Below are 15,000 nucleotides of genomic sequence, written 5' to 3'. Positions count from 1 at the left end.
TGTGTCTCAGTGACTGACAGTACTGAGACCACACATTGTGTGTGTGAGCACATGAGGATGATATGTATTTGTCTGCATGTGTGTGTGTGTGTGTGTGTGTGTGTGTGTGTGTGTGTGTGTGTGAGTTTACATATTTGCACAATGCTTGCATGTGTGAAATGGTGCCAACATCTCTGTATGTGCTTGCATGTGTGTGTGATTCATGTGTCATTCATGTCTCTGTGTGTGCGTGCATGTTATGTGGATTTGTGGGTTTGTGTGTGTGTGTGCGAGCGTATACATTTGTGTGCAAGTGTTTATGTGTGTGTGTGTGTGTGTGTATGTCCCACCATTGAGAGAGCGGAGGCTGTCGGAGGGTGACGTCTGCTTGAGTGTGTGCTCAACGTGCTCCCGGCGCTTGGACTCATACTCCAGGGCCTCCTGCAGTTTCCTCTTGGCCTTCTTCTCCTTCTTCAGGCGCTTCTGGATTATTGCTGAGGAGCCAATCAAACCAAAAAACATTAGGAAAAAAGGAAGAGGAGTCGGAGAAAAGCAGGGGAAAGATCCTTTGAACTGTCAGTTACTGAGTGGGAATAAAGTCAGCGTAAGCACAGCTGCTGAGTTTTGCCTTTGATTTAAATGGATGCCATCAGCTAACTCCTGACTGGCGCTACTGAGAGTGAAACATATGAACACCAACTACCAACAAACACCAGATAGGACAGTGGTCGTATTACCACTAAGAAACTTCAAGCTTGCTTCATAAGATATTCAGCTGTGGTTCAAAGCAAACTGTAGGCCCCAGACTTCTGGGGGTTATGACCACATAATGGACCAAAAAAACGAATTCAGGCACTCACTATTCTCATACCATAAAAACTAGTTCCTGCATCATTACCAAAATAATTGAGTCGGTGATAACCTGGATTAACTCAGGTTGAAAAGCCAACGAGACTGGGTGAAGGCGAACACCCCCCACCCCCGAATCTGAAGTCGTGAATGCCACCCTGAATATTAAGTGGTGTCGGCTGCGGGGGTTTAGGCAGAATGAGCACATTTAAAGGGACACTTTTGTGGAATTGGCTTATTAAATTCCATTTGATTAATTACATGCACTGGATGCATAGAACATGAGACGATTAAGTATTTTTTTTCTTCTTGCTGCACTTTTATTTACAGAGGCCATAAATCATTCATATTAATATCATAATGTGTGCTCGTAATTACGAGTATTAACTCTCTAATAGGGAATAATGCTGACTGTATCTCCAAAAGCGACATGGTGGCCTCCATATTAAAGCATATGAATGTTTCATCTTTGAAAACACACACATTAACATTGAGTCACTATTCACACTGTGCTCTGGTAAGTGGCCGTGTATGCATAATCAATCCCTGTTTGTAAATTGATCCGCACATAAATACAGCTGGTTATGGAGTGTTTAATGTGCTTGATTATTCATGTTCTGGTTAGAGGAAGCTCATGTAAGCCATCTAGGCGGTGGTGAAGTGTCTGCTCTGTGTGCAGTTGTGCTTGCTTCTATGTCTGTGTAGAGGGGGTGTATTATTATGAGCATGTAATTGTGTCTTATGTGCTGATGTCTATACATTTCAGAGAGAGTGTGTGAAAGAATTGTGTATGTCATATGTGTGTATGATATATAATATATAATATGTGTGTATGTCAGAGTATCAGTGAATGTGTGTGTATGTGTGAATAATGACAGAGTTTGTGTGTGTGTGTGTGTATGAGATGTGAGTGGTGAGAGCTGAGAGTGCGTGTCTGTGTGTGTATGTGTGTCCGGTGTGTGTGTGTGTGTGTGTGTGTGTGTGTGTGTGTGTGTGTTACCTCTGTTCTTCTGCTCGATTGCGAGTTGTTTCTCCAGAGTCTCTCTGAGCTCCCTCTCTCTGAACAGCTCCATCTTCAGCTCCGTCTTCTCCAGCTGCACCTGCTTCTCCTGGGCACGCGCATTATCTATGGCCACCTTCAGGAGACCCTACACACACACACACACACACACACACACACACACACACACACAAACACACACACGAGTGCACCACACAAACACAGACACAGACATAAACATGTTCTGTGAGAAATTACCTTGCACGACAAGATAACCAGACATGACCCTTTCCTTTGCATTTATCCAAATCCACACTTGTGATTTACATCTTCTGTATAATGTAGGAAAACATTGGAGATGAATGTGTTTCAAAGCCCATGTAAATCCATGCAAAGTGTGTTCGGCGAGTGGACTGACCCTGTTTTGGCCACAAGGGTGAAACGCAAGCTGAGAGAGGGGGGACAACAAGGTCACCATCCTGAATGAGTTCACAGACCTCTCCATAGAGTTGTTAAGATTACAAATGTGCATGTGTGGCGAAAATAAATCAATAAGTATGAACATAATTACAACTTTTAAGAGATAGACTTAAAGCCATGGATTTGTTTGGCTGGGTCATGCATGAAAAAAAAAACGTATCCAGGGAAATATTTACATAAATAAAACATGCAAAAAAAAAATGGGCTTCTCTGGAGATAATGTTCAGAGAGATGGAGATTTGCATACTGGCAATACAAACCGTGCCATGACTATTTCAAAACAATTATTCCCCATACACATGCAATTAAACCAAATGCAATGGGCTATATCATACTAATTGTTCGTTCTTATGACCCCAATTTAGTCAACGTTGCTTTATCTCAATTTTCTGCTTGGGTACATTTTGTTGATTTGTATATGAATGTTCAATCAAAATGTTACCCTGAGATCGAGATTAAAGATGACTTAGTCGACTTCTCCGGCTCTGAAGAGTCGGACTAATTATCGTCGGGGCCAAAAGGATCACCTCGAATCTCATGTCCGTAACGCAAGAGCGCAACAAGCGGGACTCTCCCCGGTCCCAGTACTGTATTCACATCATTAGTCTTAGAAAGCAATGATAATCAAGCGCATTCATCTTCCTGACTAGGGGCCGCATTTGCACGGCAACAACGAGCCCGGCGCGCCGCCGCCGCCACCGTCACAAAGAGCCTGATATGGAGCCTTTAAGATAGCGTCGCAAACAATGCAAATCCTTTCACTCCTCTACCGTAACATCTCTCTCTCTCTCTCTCTCTCTGTCTTTCTCTCTGCGACGACAAATGACACCGAATTCCACAGAGGACGTTTAAAATATTACAGTAGCGTCCTCGAAGCATATCTAAAATAGCTTGTCTCCTTCGAGTCGTGCACTTGATAAAGAGAACACCTGATTCCAATCACTACAGCTCCAATTTCCAGGAAAGGAGAGCACAAGGAGAAGAGGGGTGGCGGGTCGATATTGATGACAACCAGTCAGTGAAGGCTCTATCTGTGTATTAATCGGCACGATATGCATTGACTGTATGGCCCGGTGGGAGAGAGCGAGAGAGATCATCTTCGCTCTTGTCAGCGTGTATTTCGAGTGGAGTTGCTCTGCAGGGGTACGGTGGGATGTGAGGGGAGCTCACCTGGATGTTAGTCAGCAAAGTCTCTATCGAAGACAGGCCGTCAGGAAAGAGGAAGGGGGAGGGGAATCCTGGGGGCAAAGCCTGGCTGGCCAGCGACAGCCTCTCGTAGCTATCCCTCGCTGTTGGCGTGCACAGGTGATGTTCTTCTGGTGGCAAAAAATGGAGGGAAAGACAGAGAGAGGACGACAGAAGGAGAGAAAGAGAGATGGAGAGAAAAAAAAACTCACATTAAAAATCTGATTCCAACCAGCAGCAAGCACATGCAAAAGAATAACAACAAAAAAATGCCAAAAAGATATACCAGCGTTTGGTCCAGTTAGTGTTTGTGCACACATTGTTTGTGTGAAAATCACATTTGCATCTAACGTTAGCCTGGCCAATCAGGCGGGAATGATTGATGGTGCGCTCTTCCTTTGTCAGGGTAATCCTTCTTTATTGATGCTACAGTATGCGTGCAGACAGTATGCGCTATCCCCTAGAGATGGTCCTCATAGCCTACATGAGAGGAATGAGCAATTCGTGAACGTCAGGGGGCATAAAAACTCCTCTTCAAACACTCCTCCTCTCCCCTGTCTGCTCGTCCTTTTTTTTTTTTGTTCGTACTTCTTTGAAATATCTCTGCGGTCATTTGTTATCTATATCGTCGTGGGAAGAGACATGGGAGCCGTGGTGACGTGGTGCCCCGCATCTGGCCCTACTTGCTCTCCCATACGCTCTCTCTCATACACATACAAGCAGCACACTCAAGCAGGCGCGTATGGCGGGCTTAGATTTGCCAGGGCACTGGCTTCCTCAACAAAGGCCATATGGCACTGGACGCCGAGGCCTCATTTGCCACGTCTCAACACTACATCCTTCTCACTTCTCCCCTGGCACCTTCCCCCCCCGACCAGACCAGGCCAGCGTGGATGAGGGAAAGCCAGCCAGAGCAAATGCATTTCTTTCATTCCCAGAAAGGCTGGCCACTTTCCATTGAAACAAAATTGTGATTGTGGCTTGGAGCTTTTGGTTCACTCAAGGGTGGAGTTGAGACTGTTGGATTGGGGGACTGTTGGATGCTGCTTGTAGGGGGGGTAGTGTATGATGGCGAGATGGGCTCAGACAACCTACAAGCACACAATCCCATTCACCTCTAGAGTTTGAGCCCAAGAGAGACATAGAAATCAATATAAACAGAGGTGGGTGTTTTTTTTCCCCTACAGAACACCAGTTTGAATGACAATCAAGAGAGTGGATGCAAAGGACACAACACAATCCACTACTGAAACACATTTACATGTATGCATGGGAAAAGCACAGCTTCCCTCATTGAGAAAAAAAAAACACCGTCCACCTGAACCTTTTCATCTTTTTCTCTGTTTACCCCTGTGCCTGAGGATGGTATTCCCCCCTCTCCTTCTGCCCCCCCCCTCCATCTCCAGACCTCAGGTTCAAACAGCATCAGAAGGAGGGGAGGGGAGAGCACCCATCACAGTAAACCCTAAACAGATGTCCTGCCAGAGCCAAAAGATGCAGAGCAGAGCAGGAGCATACCGAGGGGCTGACTCCTTGAGCAGGCTTTCGAGACGGAGTCTGTGTCGGCCTGGTGATGACATCATCTGCCATACATCTCTCCGGCGGGAGGACATCTGCGGAGCAGTCCCGCCGCCTGCTGTAATTCCGAAACGCGCTACGAGGAAAACACACAGACACGCACGCAGCGTGCCCGACAACATCGGAGCGCAGCCATGCAGTCTCGACGTGCCACTCAAAATGAGGAAGCCGCGTGAGCATAGAAACATTTAGTAAGCTACAAATTGATACGCCTCACAAGGCAGGGAGAGAGGAAGGGGAGGGAGCCAGGGAACGACGAGACTAGCACATGTTTGAGATACAGACAGCTGATTCCTACGAGTGTCGATTGCTTGATCTTTCTCACCCCCCCCCCCCCCAGCTCTCATTCTTTCTGTCAATCCTGTCACATCTTTTTGGGGGAGATTTTGTATGTATTTGCGGCATTACCCCAAATCCCTGCTCATTCAGAATTAATACGTGTTTATATGGCAGCCTAAATCATGCACAAACACAGCCGCCACTGAAGGAGGCCCTTCCCTCCCATCAATATTCACTAGTGCCAGCCCAGTCTTGGGAACAGCTGGTGGTGTATTAATTAGTTTAGAGTATTTATTTCATCCCTCTCCTGAGCAGATTGAGCAAAAACATTGGAGATTATTCCGAGCATCTGCAAATGCCCAGGAAACACGCAGCCGACCAACAGTTGAATATTAGCCTGGCGCTGTGAGGGATTTCTGAAATCCGAGTTCTTGGAAGACGGGAAAGGCCGAGACGAGGCCCACGGATCCGCAGAGATCCCGCACCATGCCCCCTCACTTCCCCCCAACCCCCCCAAACCCCCCCCCCCCCCTCCACCCATCAATTTAACATGCGCTTCATTCCACTTTATTAATTAAGACGGATGGCTGGCTAATGGGGAAACATTTGCATGTGATTTAATTTCCTAAATTAAAAGCAAAAACACAACAGTCCACCTTTTAAGTTTCCCCCGTGATGATTCTTGGTTTGAACCGGTAAATGTAGAGGTGAGTGAGCAAGCAGGCAAAGAGGGAAAAGCTAATTGACAATAACGGAAGACGCTCTCTCAGTAGGCAATACAAAGGCACTGAATCTCTTGCCTAAAGAGAGCCATATTGCCTGGCTCTATTAAAACAATAACAAGATCAGGAGGTTAGTGGACCAACTCTCGATGTGTTGACCACATGCACTGTTATTTCAGTGAACAGAGTTTTGTTTAATTAAAAAAGTCCTATTCCTATCCTTCACACCCCTGAAGGAGAAGAAGAAAAAGAAGAAAAAGGCAGGGTGTGGGGGTTGGGGGGCGGAGAGAACGAGGCAGAAGGCATGTGTCTGTACATGATGAACAACACGGAGATGCGGTTGTCGGAGAGACACACCGAATTGATTTGCAGGCATTTCTGTCCCTTATTTCACGACAGCGCTAATCATAAATCACCGCTTTAACCCACTTCTGCTCTGGACTCAGCAGGACCTCGGCACGCAGCACAATGCTGGATCACAGGGAGTTTCTGACCGCTTTGTTACCGAAAAACAATCTGTCACGCGTTTGAAAGCCAACGCTGTGTCTCGCCTCCAATTGCCTGGACGCCAACCCTCTCTCTCTCTCTCTGGCTGCGAACACAGTGAATTGGCATTGCCTAACATATCCATGTTTTTTTAGGACTTCTGTGCATGTGTCAAAAACGAGTGCATTCTACGTTGACTTATTCTACATTCTATTTCCTGTTTTTCCTTTTTCTCTGTCTCTTTCTGTCTCTCTCTTCTTCTACGTCGACATGTGTTTGGACGTTTACTGCTCACCACCAGTCCAGAATCATTGACTTCAACTTAATTACAGTGCCAGACCCCACTGAGATGGAAACACTAGGAGAGAGAGAGAGAGAGAGAGAGAGAGAGAGAGAGAGAGAGAGAGAGAAAGCTCCTCCGTTTCCAGGTGATATTTCTCCTGCGAGGCTGCCAACAGCAGATGTGACAGCCCCACTTTCTTTCTCTCTCTCTCTCTCTCTCTCTCTCTCTCTCTCTCTCTCTCTCCACTCCCACCACTCTGAAATACTTATGAAATCCTTTCAGGTCACCCGTGGCACAAATAACATTTCATGCTAGTGTTTCGCTGGGATAATAGGAGCCACAAATAAAAATGGGACGCTGTAAATACAATGCATTCTGAATGAAATGCCATAATTTAAAATAATGCTAACGTCCCCCCACCCCAACTCACCCTCCTCATCCCTCCCTCTGTTTCCCTGGTCTCTCACCCCCCCCACACACACACCCCTTCCCACCGCACCCCCCATCCTCATCCCTGCATGTCTGTTGAGGGAGTCCTTGACAGTATGCTAGAGGTGATAAATCACCTTTCCAGTTAATTTTCTCACTCCTTATGTGTTGTGTTGCTAAACCAGGAGCCCAGAAATTGACTTGACAAACTATGAATGTAAAAAATATCACTTGGAGGGATCTAGGCTTATCTCCAATTTACATGATATTAGATTTGTACAGTGAGGAGCACTTGGTCTAGGGTATGCCAGGCTGTGCCAAGAATGCGTGAGGAAAAACAAACAAACAAAACAAAAAAAAATGAAAAAAAGATGCAGATGCCTGTGATAACGAAAGATAAAATAATAATAAATCTGAAAATCACCACTTGAAGCATCTTTTTTGATGATCTTTGATGGAAAGTCAAAACAAGGAGAGCCCAAAACAACCCCACTGATTTTTCATTAAGCGGCGCGCTCAATGCGTTGCGGGATGAGCGGAGAATAATATTTAGAAACATTCTCCTCGATAAATAGCTTTAATTGACCTTGGGAGCTGAAAATCTGCCATATGTTTCCAGTTGCGCTGTTTGAATTGGGCTCCCAGTGGGCCTTTCAGCTGATGCCTCATGTGAACGAGAGGAGCCGACGGAGAGAGAGAGAGAAAGGGAGCGAGACAAGGGGAGAGAGGGGGGGGGGAGAGGGAGAGAGGGAGAGAGGGAGAAAGGTAGATCATAGACACCTTCAATATGGACAAAGAGAGGGAGACCGAGGAATACAGAGGAAGTTGGGTGAGAGAGAGTGAGAGAGAGAAAGAGAGAGAGAGCGAAATAGAGAGAGAGAGAGAGAGAAAAAGAGAGAGAGATAGAGGAAGGAAAACAAGAGGCAGAGGGAGGAGAGGAGGGGAGAGGAGAAAGGGAGCAATGCAGCATTTGGCTGGGCAGTCACTGTGATATATTGACAGGTGAAGCCTGTGTCCTTGCAAACTTGTGTTCCTCCCAGCAGGAGAATTGAATGCTAAAACCTGGAGGATGTCAGTTTACTCTCCACAAAGGGCCGGCCAGCGCTTTCAGCAGACAATTACATTTTCTTTGACCTGCCACTGTGGCTGAAGAAGTTGCCTCCCTCTGTGGGAGTGGTTATGACCTTTCAGCCTAGTAAATGGAGACAATATTACGTTACACACCACTAACCTTTGGAGAAAAAAAAAAGAAAGAAAGAAAGGGAGAGAGAGAGAGAAAGAGAGAGAGAGAGAGAAAGAGAGAGAGATAGGCGAGACATGTGCATAAAGCACTATCTGTGTTAAAAACACCTAGACCTTTTAATACGTGGACTTGCTCCCAGCCTTAGCACCTGTCTAGGTTGTCTGTGGTCTGAGTGAACACTGCTCACAGACGAGGCACACAAAAAGAATACACAAATAAATGAGTCTAGATCCATATGGAGGAGAGAACATAGTTATTGCACACATTCAGCAGCAGTGTGTGTACATTAAGACTCAAATAGCTAGCATATTCAAATAGCTAGCATACTGAGAAAACCTGTGCTGTGTAGATTCCCTTTAGTGTGAGTGATCACACCCATGTCCAGGGAAGATTATGGTCGTCCAGCATGCTGCTCCGCTCCATACTCCATCAACTCCATCAACATCACCACCAACCTTTTCCAACCAGGCACTCACACAAACACACCCTGCACCACCAAGCACACTCTTTTCTGATTAATAAGCCCTTTAGCGCAGTGAGGAAAATGAGCCATTGGCCCGTACACGCTGCGAGACAAAGTCAAGTGGGAGAGTAGGCCTGGCCCCGGATTAACAGGTAACATTTGGCTCAGAGACTCTTATCTGGGAAAGAAAAAAGAAAGTGGGCCTTTTTTCCCCCCTTTCAACCACCCTCTCCCCCACCCCCAACACACAAATACACCTCCATCCCCAACCCCTCCCTCTTTTTCCCCCTCTTTCCTAATGGTCCCTACACTTAGAGATTAAATCGCTTGCTGCACAAACCCATTTGAAAAAGGAGGGAAGGTGAGAAGGATAATAAGCCCAGCCACTGGGCCGTGTTTTCCTAAACGCTCTCCAAAACATTACTGTGCACGGGCATAAAATTAGCGGCGGGACCTTAAAACGCTGACATTTAGCATGACTTTTTGGAAAGTGACACCCTCATATTTTCTTGTGGAATATCATTAAATTTCAACTGCCCTATGGCATCGCCTGCCCATTAATAACCAATTCAGATTGCCACTCTAGTCTCCCTCGGAAATAATGAGGCAGCCTTTTTTTTTTGGCTTTGCCTTAATAAATTGAAACATATTCTCAAGGCCATGGGAAGATAGCTGCACAGATGGGCAGGAGAGGGAGGAGAGGAAATATTCATAAATCCTTAACTGTCGCCGAGCGTCAGGGACAAAACAAAGCAGCTATCATAGTGTAACCTCGGCCACTTCTCCACAGTTCACCACCGAGGCAAATGGGGGATCTCAAGGTGCCGTTTTCAAGACAACAGTCAAATGACTCTCACTTATCACAGTCGGGTAAATATGAGATTTTATGGAGGGTCAAATGTAAGAGCGCTATATTTCGGGGGAATTGCTACAGGTAAAATTTTTCAAGGCGTTGTACCAAATCGTCACGACGGACTGCCTTCATCTCGGCCATCAAAAATGGATGTCACCGGGAGAAGATGCATACGTTTCCTGACTGATGTTCTTCTGCAATTTATACGTGCTTCATAAATTATGCACAAACGACTCAAAATGGCTTTCGCAGATCACTCTCCTATTGCATCTGTGTGTGTTTTTTTTTCCTTTCTTCTTCCAACCTGAGAGAAACACAGGGTGACGCACATCCGAGAGGAAGATATCTTGTCGTTTTTTTTTTTCCTCCTTTTTTTTATGCGGCCCCGTGTCATATTTATTGCATAAAGGTCAGGGTGTTCATTTGTTCAAAGTCAGCGTTTTCCTCCACCCCATCACCACTGCCACCGCCAACCCAACCCATGCAATAAATGCAGAGGCGATGTCATTATCGGACCGCTGAGGATTAAAGGCTTGACTGCTTGTGATGACTGCATAAAAAAGAATGAATGAAAGCCAGGGAAACGCCTCCATGGCTTTTTGTCTCATAGACAGACGATGCACCTTGAAACAAAGTCTTCGTCGTACAATGATGGGCAGCATTCAGTAAACAAGTCCTCTTTGAAGGAGGTGAGAGAGAGAGAGAGAGAGAGAGCTTGCCAAAGTGGCTTACGTAACCTGATTAAAAAAGGTAAGGGGATTGAGTAACCAAGGCACAGCTCTCAAGGCCTTGAATTAATTGGACTGCAGGGTTTGAAAGGCTCATACAGTCCACAGAAGATCTGTCTATTGTGACGGTCTTATTTATGGATATGTCAGATCTCACAGACAAAAACCAAGGAAACACAGGCCTCAGACTGCTGTCCATGATATATGTGGTAAACATAGAGTATGAGAGTTTTCAAATGACAAATGTTATGCTCTTAAACTGATTCAATGCATCGTTAGCATACAAGTTTATAATGAAGGAGTACTACTGTAAGACATTTATGCTGTGGTTAGCAGTTGTATTCTGTGAATGTGACACCTGAAACCATCACACAATCTATTAACCTACTGTCTCTGACCTTTTAGTTCAAATGCATTACACTATACACTAATATGCAAGAATGAGCAACATGAACATTTCTGTCAGGTGGCAAAACTCGGTTGTAGGAACTATACACTAGCTATAAGTTCCTTGTATCCCCTGTTTCCACTCCTTTATCTGCTCACAATTAACTCGAGAGGGCAACTCAACACCGACACCACAGATCGACTGAGCGCTCTGCAACTGAGCTCTGCTTTCATATGCTAGCCAGTCCCTTTCAGCGGCGCTATGTAAATGTGACACTCTACATATTTCATATCAATTAAAATACATTCAAACATTCAAACAAAAAAGAAGATGGAATCCAGTACAATTACCATACTTTGATAGAACAAGTATGCGGCGATAGATAGTATGCAGCATGATCAGAGTACACAGCGGGCTGTGTGGAGGATGGGCCGACATATTAATGTCATTGTACGGGCCTGCAATCCTACTGGGACTCAGGATGTTGTTGTGTTCTGTTGACAGTCGATTCTGGCACTAATCCAGGCTCTATGTACTGAGGAGCTTTTAGAAGGGGGGATGAAAGAGAGAAAAAAAATGAAAAAATGGAAATGTAAACTTAGAGGAGAGAAAAAATAAAAGACAAGGAGCTTAGGAGCCCCGTCTGACTCCTGAGTAAGAAAAAAAACGAAAATGGATGCAAATCCATTTGCGGCCGGTTCACAGTTATAAAAATACTTAAGGGTTTTTAAATGGGGGGTGATGTGTTAAACGTGTGGAAATCTGTTTTGATAACATTATTCATAACACTGGCTTTGTGCCGCTTGAATTAATAACACTCCATTTGCAGACGAAAGAAAAGCCGGCATGGTATTTCCAGTTAAAGAGATTAATTTTTAAACACCTAATTGACAGGCTGGGGTTAGACTGGATAAGCAACAGCGTTTTCCGCCTTCGACTGCTGCAAAGTCAAGGTGACTGAGATACTTAGGGAAGGCTTTCAAACACAAGAGTAGAGCCAGAAGACAGCGGAGAATTAGTCTTCCAGCCGTTTTCTCTCCACCCCCTGTTCCTTTTTTATTAGGAATGATTTACCTCGCAGTGAAAGGATATAAAAGCCTAAGTATCGGAGTGTAATTACAGCCGAGTCAAAATTTAAAGGTTTGACTCACAATGTCCTCAAGTCAGCTACAACTCCACGAATGATAAGAGAGCAGTATTACATGGAGTATCTAAGGGAACTGCACTTTAATAAGACTCCGAATGCCAAAGACAGGAGGGGGAGAGTGGGGGAAAAAGAATAGTGTTCAGCATCCCTGTAAACATGATAGTCCGCAGTATAAACATTTAGGAATGTGTTTGTCTTGACGTGCTGCTTAGCCTGTGTGCTGTTTACATATAAACATGAAATTATACAAACACGTCCTCCGAAGTACGATGTCGTGATTGTGCTTTTGAGAAAACAACAACAAAGGTGCATATTGAATACAAAGTCAGGGTCAACCTTATCTGACTGTGACAGTTGCTGTGCTTTGTGTTATTTTGAATCGCAAATTACCAGCAAAGAAAATGATCCTACTAATTGTTACATTTCGTCTGTCCAAGGACAAGCAGGTAAATATATTCCCCGCCATGTGCATCGCACAGAGGGCAGATGTTCAGATATGTATTTAAAGTGGGAGTAAAACAAATAATAATGTGATTCATATTATTGCTCATTATCAAGGCAGGTAAATGGATGAATTCTAATGAGGTTAGCTCAATAAAGGGTATCACTAATGGGGAGAAGAAAAAAAAATTGTTCCTAGACAAACATTAGCATCCAACGCTAGCTGGGCACATCAGATAAAGCACATCAGAGATAAGCCATAACACTTAGGTCTGCAACAGCACACACTGTAAAGGCTTGGATGTCAGTGCAGATGCTTCAGTGAAGCCCCTGCTCCTTTGAAATGGAGGGTAACATGAAACGAGCCCTTGTTTTGTGATGGACAGCGAGATTTCACCTTCGCCAGTGCACGATAATACATTATTAAATTTGCTTTCCCCCCGCACACCAGATACACTTAGCTGACCACAGCACATTTAACTCCCCATCTAAGCCTTACATCTTGGCAGGAGAGAGCTTTTCTGTCACTTTTGAGGCATTTCAAAGATTAAAAAGAACCTTCTCTTCTTTTCAACATTCCTAAAAGCATAGCTTTTTGTGAAATGTGATTAGCAGTTAGTGGTGTCATGCGGTGGAACATTCATGAGAGAGAACAAATATCCAAATGAACTGCCCCCCCTCCCCAACCCCCCCAACACCCTCTGGCTCTGGAGAGATTGCCATCCTTGCCTCATCAGCACTATTTGTTACCCGGGCTCTGAAATTTGATTGATCCTCTATTGAATTATTTTTTTTTGCGCCCCTTTCATTTCAACGGGACTCCCTGACAAGTTGTTTGATCATAAGGCATTATTGTCTGCCAAGTCACATGTGGGATCCTTATGGCTAATGATCCTGCCTTTTGTCTTGCGGAAAGTCGGGGAGTCAGCACAAGCGTGCAAGTCCATTTTACTTTTAAAGCGAGAATGCCAAGGACACGACAGGGGAAGAAGGCAAACAAAAAGCATGCTCAGAATGAAAGTGGGCATAATGATGAACTGGAGGGTTTTTTTCTTCTTTTTCCCTGACAGGGGAAGAAGTGTTGATCCGTGATAAAAAAAAATAAAGGGATTGGTGTCAGATTTGGTCAGTGGAGTCATCTAAATAAGTCTGATTTAAAACTATGTTAGATCTGTTAGATATGTTATGGATGTTTCATTGATATTAGCCCTGCATTGTTCTTTGACAGTTCAAGTCATCACTGATTTCAATACTTTGGCAGGCAGCTCTCTGCTACATGCACCGTAGTGCTGCACCTACATTAACTGTGTTCCTCTAGTAAGGTGTTAACAACACTAATGTTTGATTACACCATACAGCACTGTAAATCACTTTGCAAGGAGGTGTGATGGAATAAATGTCACAAAAATAAATGTAAACAAAATCTTCAATAAAATCCTATGTAATCAAGAGCTTTATCTTTAAATTAGGAGTTAAGGATGTAAAGCAGAGAGAATATTGAGCATAATTATGTACATATGACAAACAAGGCAATCCAATTTGCACTCATATTGGTGAAACATCAAAAGGTGGAGCTCTATGAAATTAGTATCTGTATGTGAGTAGTCCCCAGACATGTCTTTGTATTTTCAGCCCACAGATTCGAAATTCGATCACTTTATGCTATCAACATCATTTATACGGTCTGATTGAAACCTTTTGAAATTCGAATTGAAACCATATTCCTTCGTTGAGAGTTTCTCTAATAAATCAGATGTGCTATGTTATATGTATCATATTTTTCCAAGCCAACTCTTTTTTTCTGCAGACATCACTTCTGGAGTTCACATAAATAAGTCACCCAAAATGACTTAGATAGATTTTCACATCAGGCTTTCTGTTTGTGTATCTTAACATGCTGTAGATTACACTGACTTCATCCTTCTGCTCAGGTATAAAGAAGAAAAAGAAAGACAAGAAAAAAAAACACATTTCTTTCAGGAGCCTTTGATGTCTGTGAGGGTGAGGTATTTGAGATGAAATCATATAATGGCAAACACATGCCGCCACGTCCACTGACCAGCTGGCAAATTATCGGAGTGATATCGCCGCTACCATCCTCCATCACTCCAGCGGCCACGTCCCCGCGCCCATCTCTCTCTCTCTCCCCCTCTCTCTCTCGTCCAGACAGTAACTGGATCTGATTATTCAACGTATATTCTGTGTGTGGAGGGGGGGGCAGCATGCATCAATCACCAATAAAACCCCAAAGTCATGGTGCTCTGTCAGTGAGGAGCCACCAAGCTTGTGGAGCAGAACACTGTTTGGGGCTTAACCCACGACAACAGAGAGAGAGAGAGAGAGAGAGAGAGAGAGAGAGAAAGAGAGAGAGAGAGGGGGGGACAGAGAGAGGACTACTGCTAGCTTGGGATAACTTTAGAGAGAGAGTGTGTGTGAGAGAGAGAGAGAGATGAAGGGAGATGGTGAA

General features: G+C 44.5%; 1 protein-coding gene across 4 annotated transcripts in view; it reads right to left on the bottom strand.

Annotated features, from left to right (window-relative positions):
- dachd (dachshund d) overlaps nt 1–15,000 on the bottom strand; it is a 114,790-nt gene that overhangs the window by 9,571 nt on the left and 90,219 nt on the right. For 3 of the 4 annotated variants that reach the window (XM_031586592.2, XM_031586606.2, XM_031586611.2), the window contains exons 7-9: nt 3,479–3,624; nt 1,829–1,976; nt 330–473 (exon numbers count right to left, since the gene is read on the bottom strand). In XM_031586592.2, coding sequence (XP_031442452.1) covers nt 330–473; nt 1,829–1,976; nt 3,479–3,624 — 438 coding nt within the window. The remainder of the gene's footprint in view (nt 1–329; nt 474–1,828; nt 1,977–3,478; nt 3,625–15,000) is intronic. The other variant, XM_031586599.2, reaches the window with a different exon arrangement.

This window comes from Clupea harengus, chromosome 2, assembly GCF_900700415.2.
Source record: "Clupea harengus chromosome 2, Ch_v2.0.2, whole genome shotgun sequence".
Taxonomy (NCBI): domain Eukaryota; kingdom Metazoa; phylum Chordata; class Actinopteri; order Clupeiformes; family Clupeidae; genus Clupea; species Clupea harengus.
Note: the sequence above shows the minus strand (reverse complement) of the source record. Positions and strands in the feature narration are given on the sequence as shown.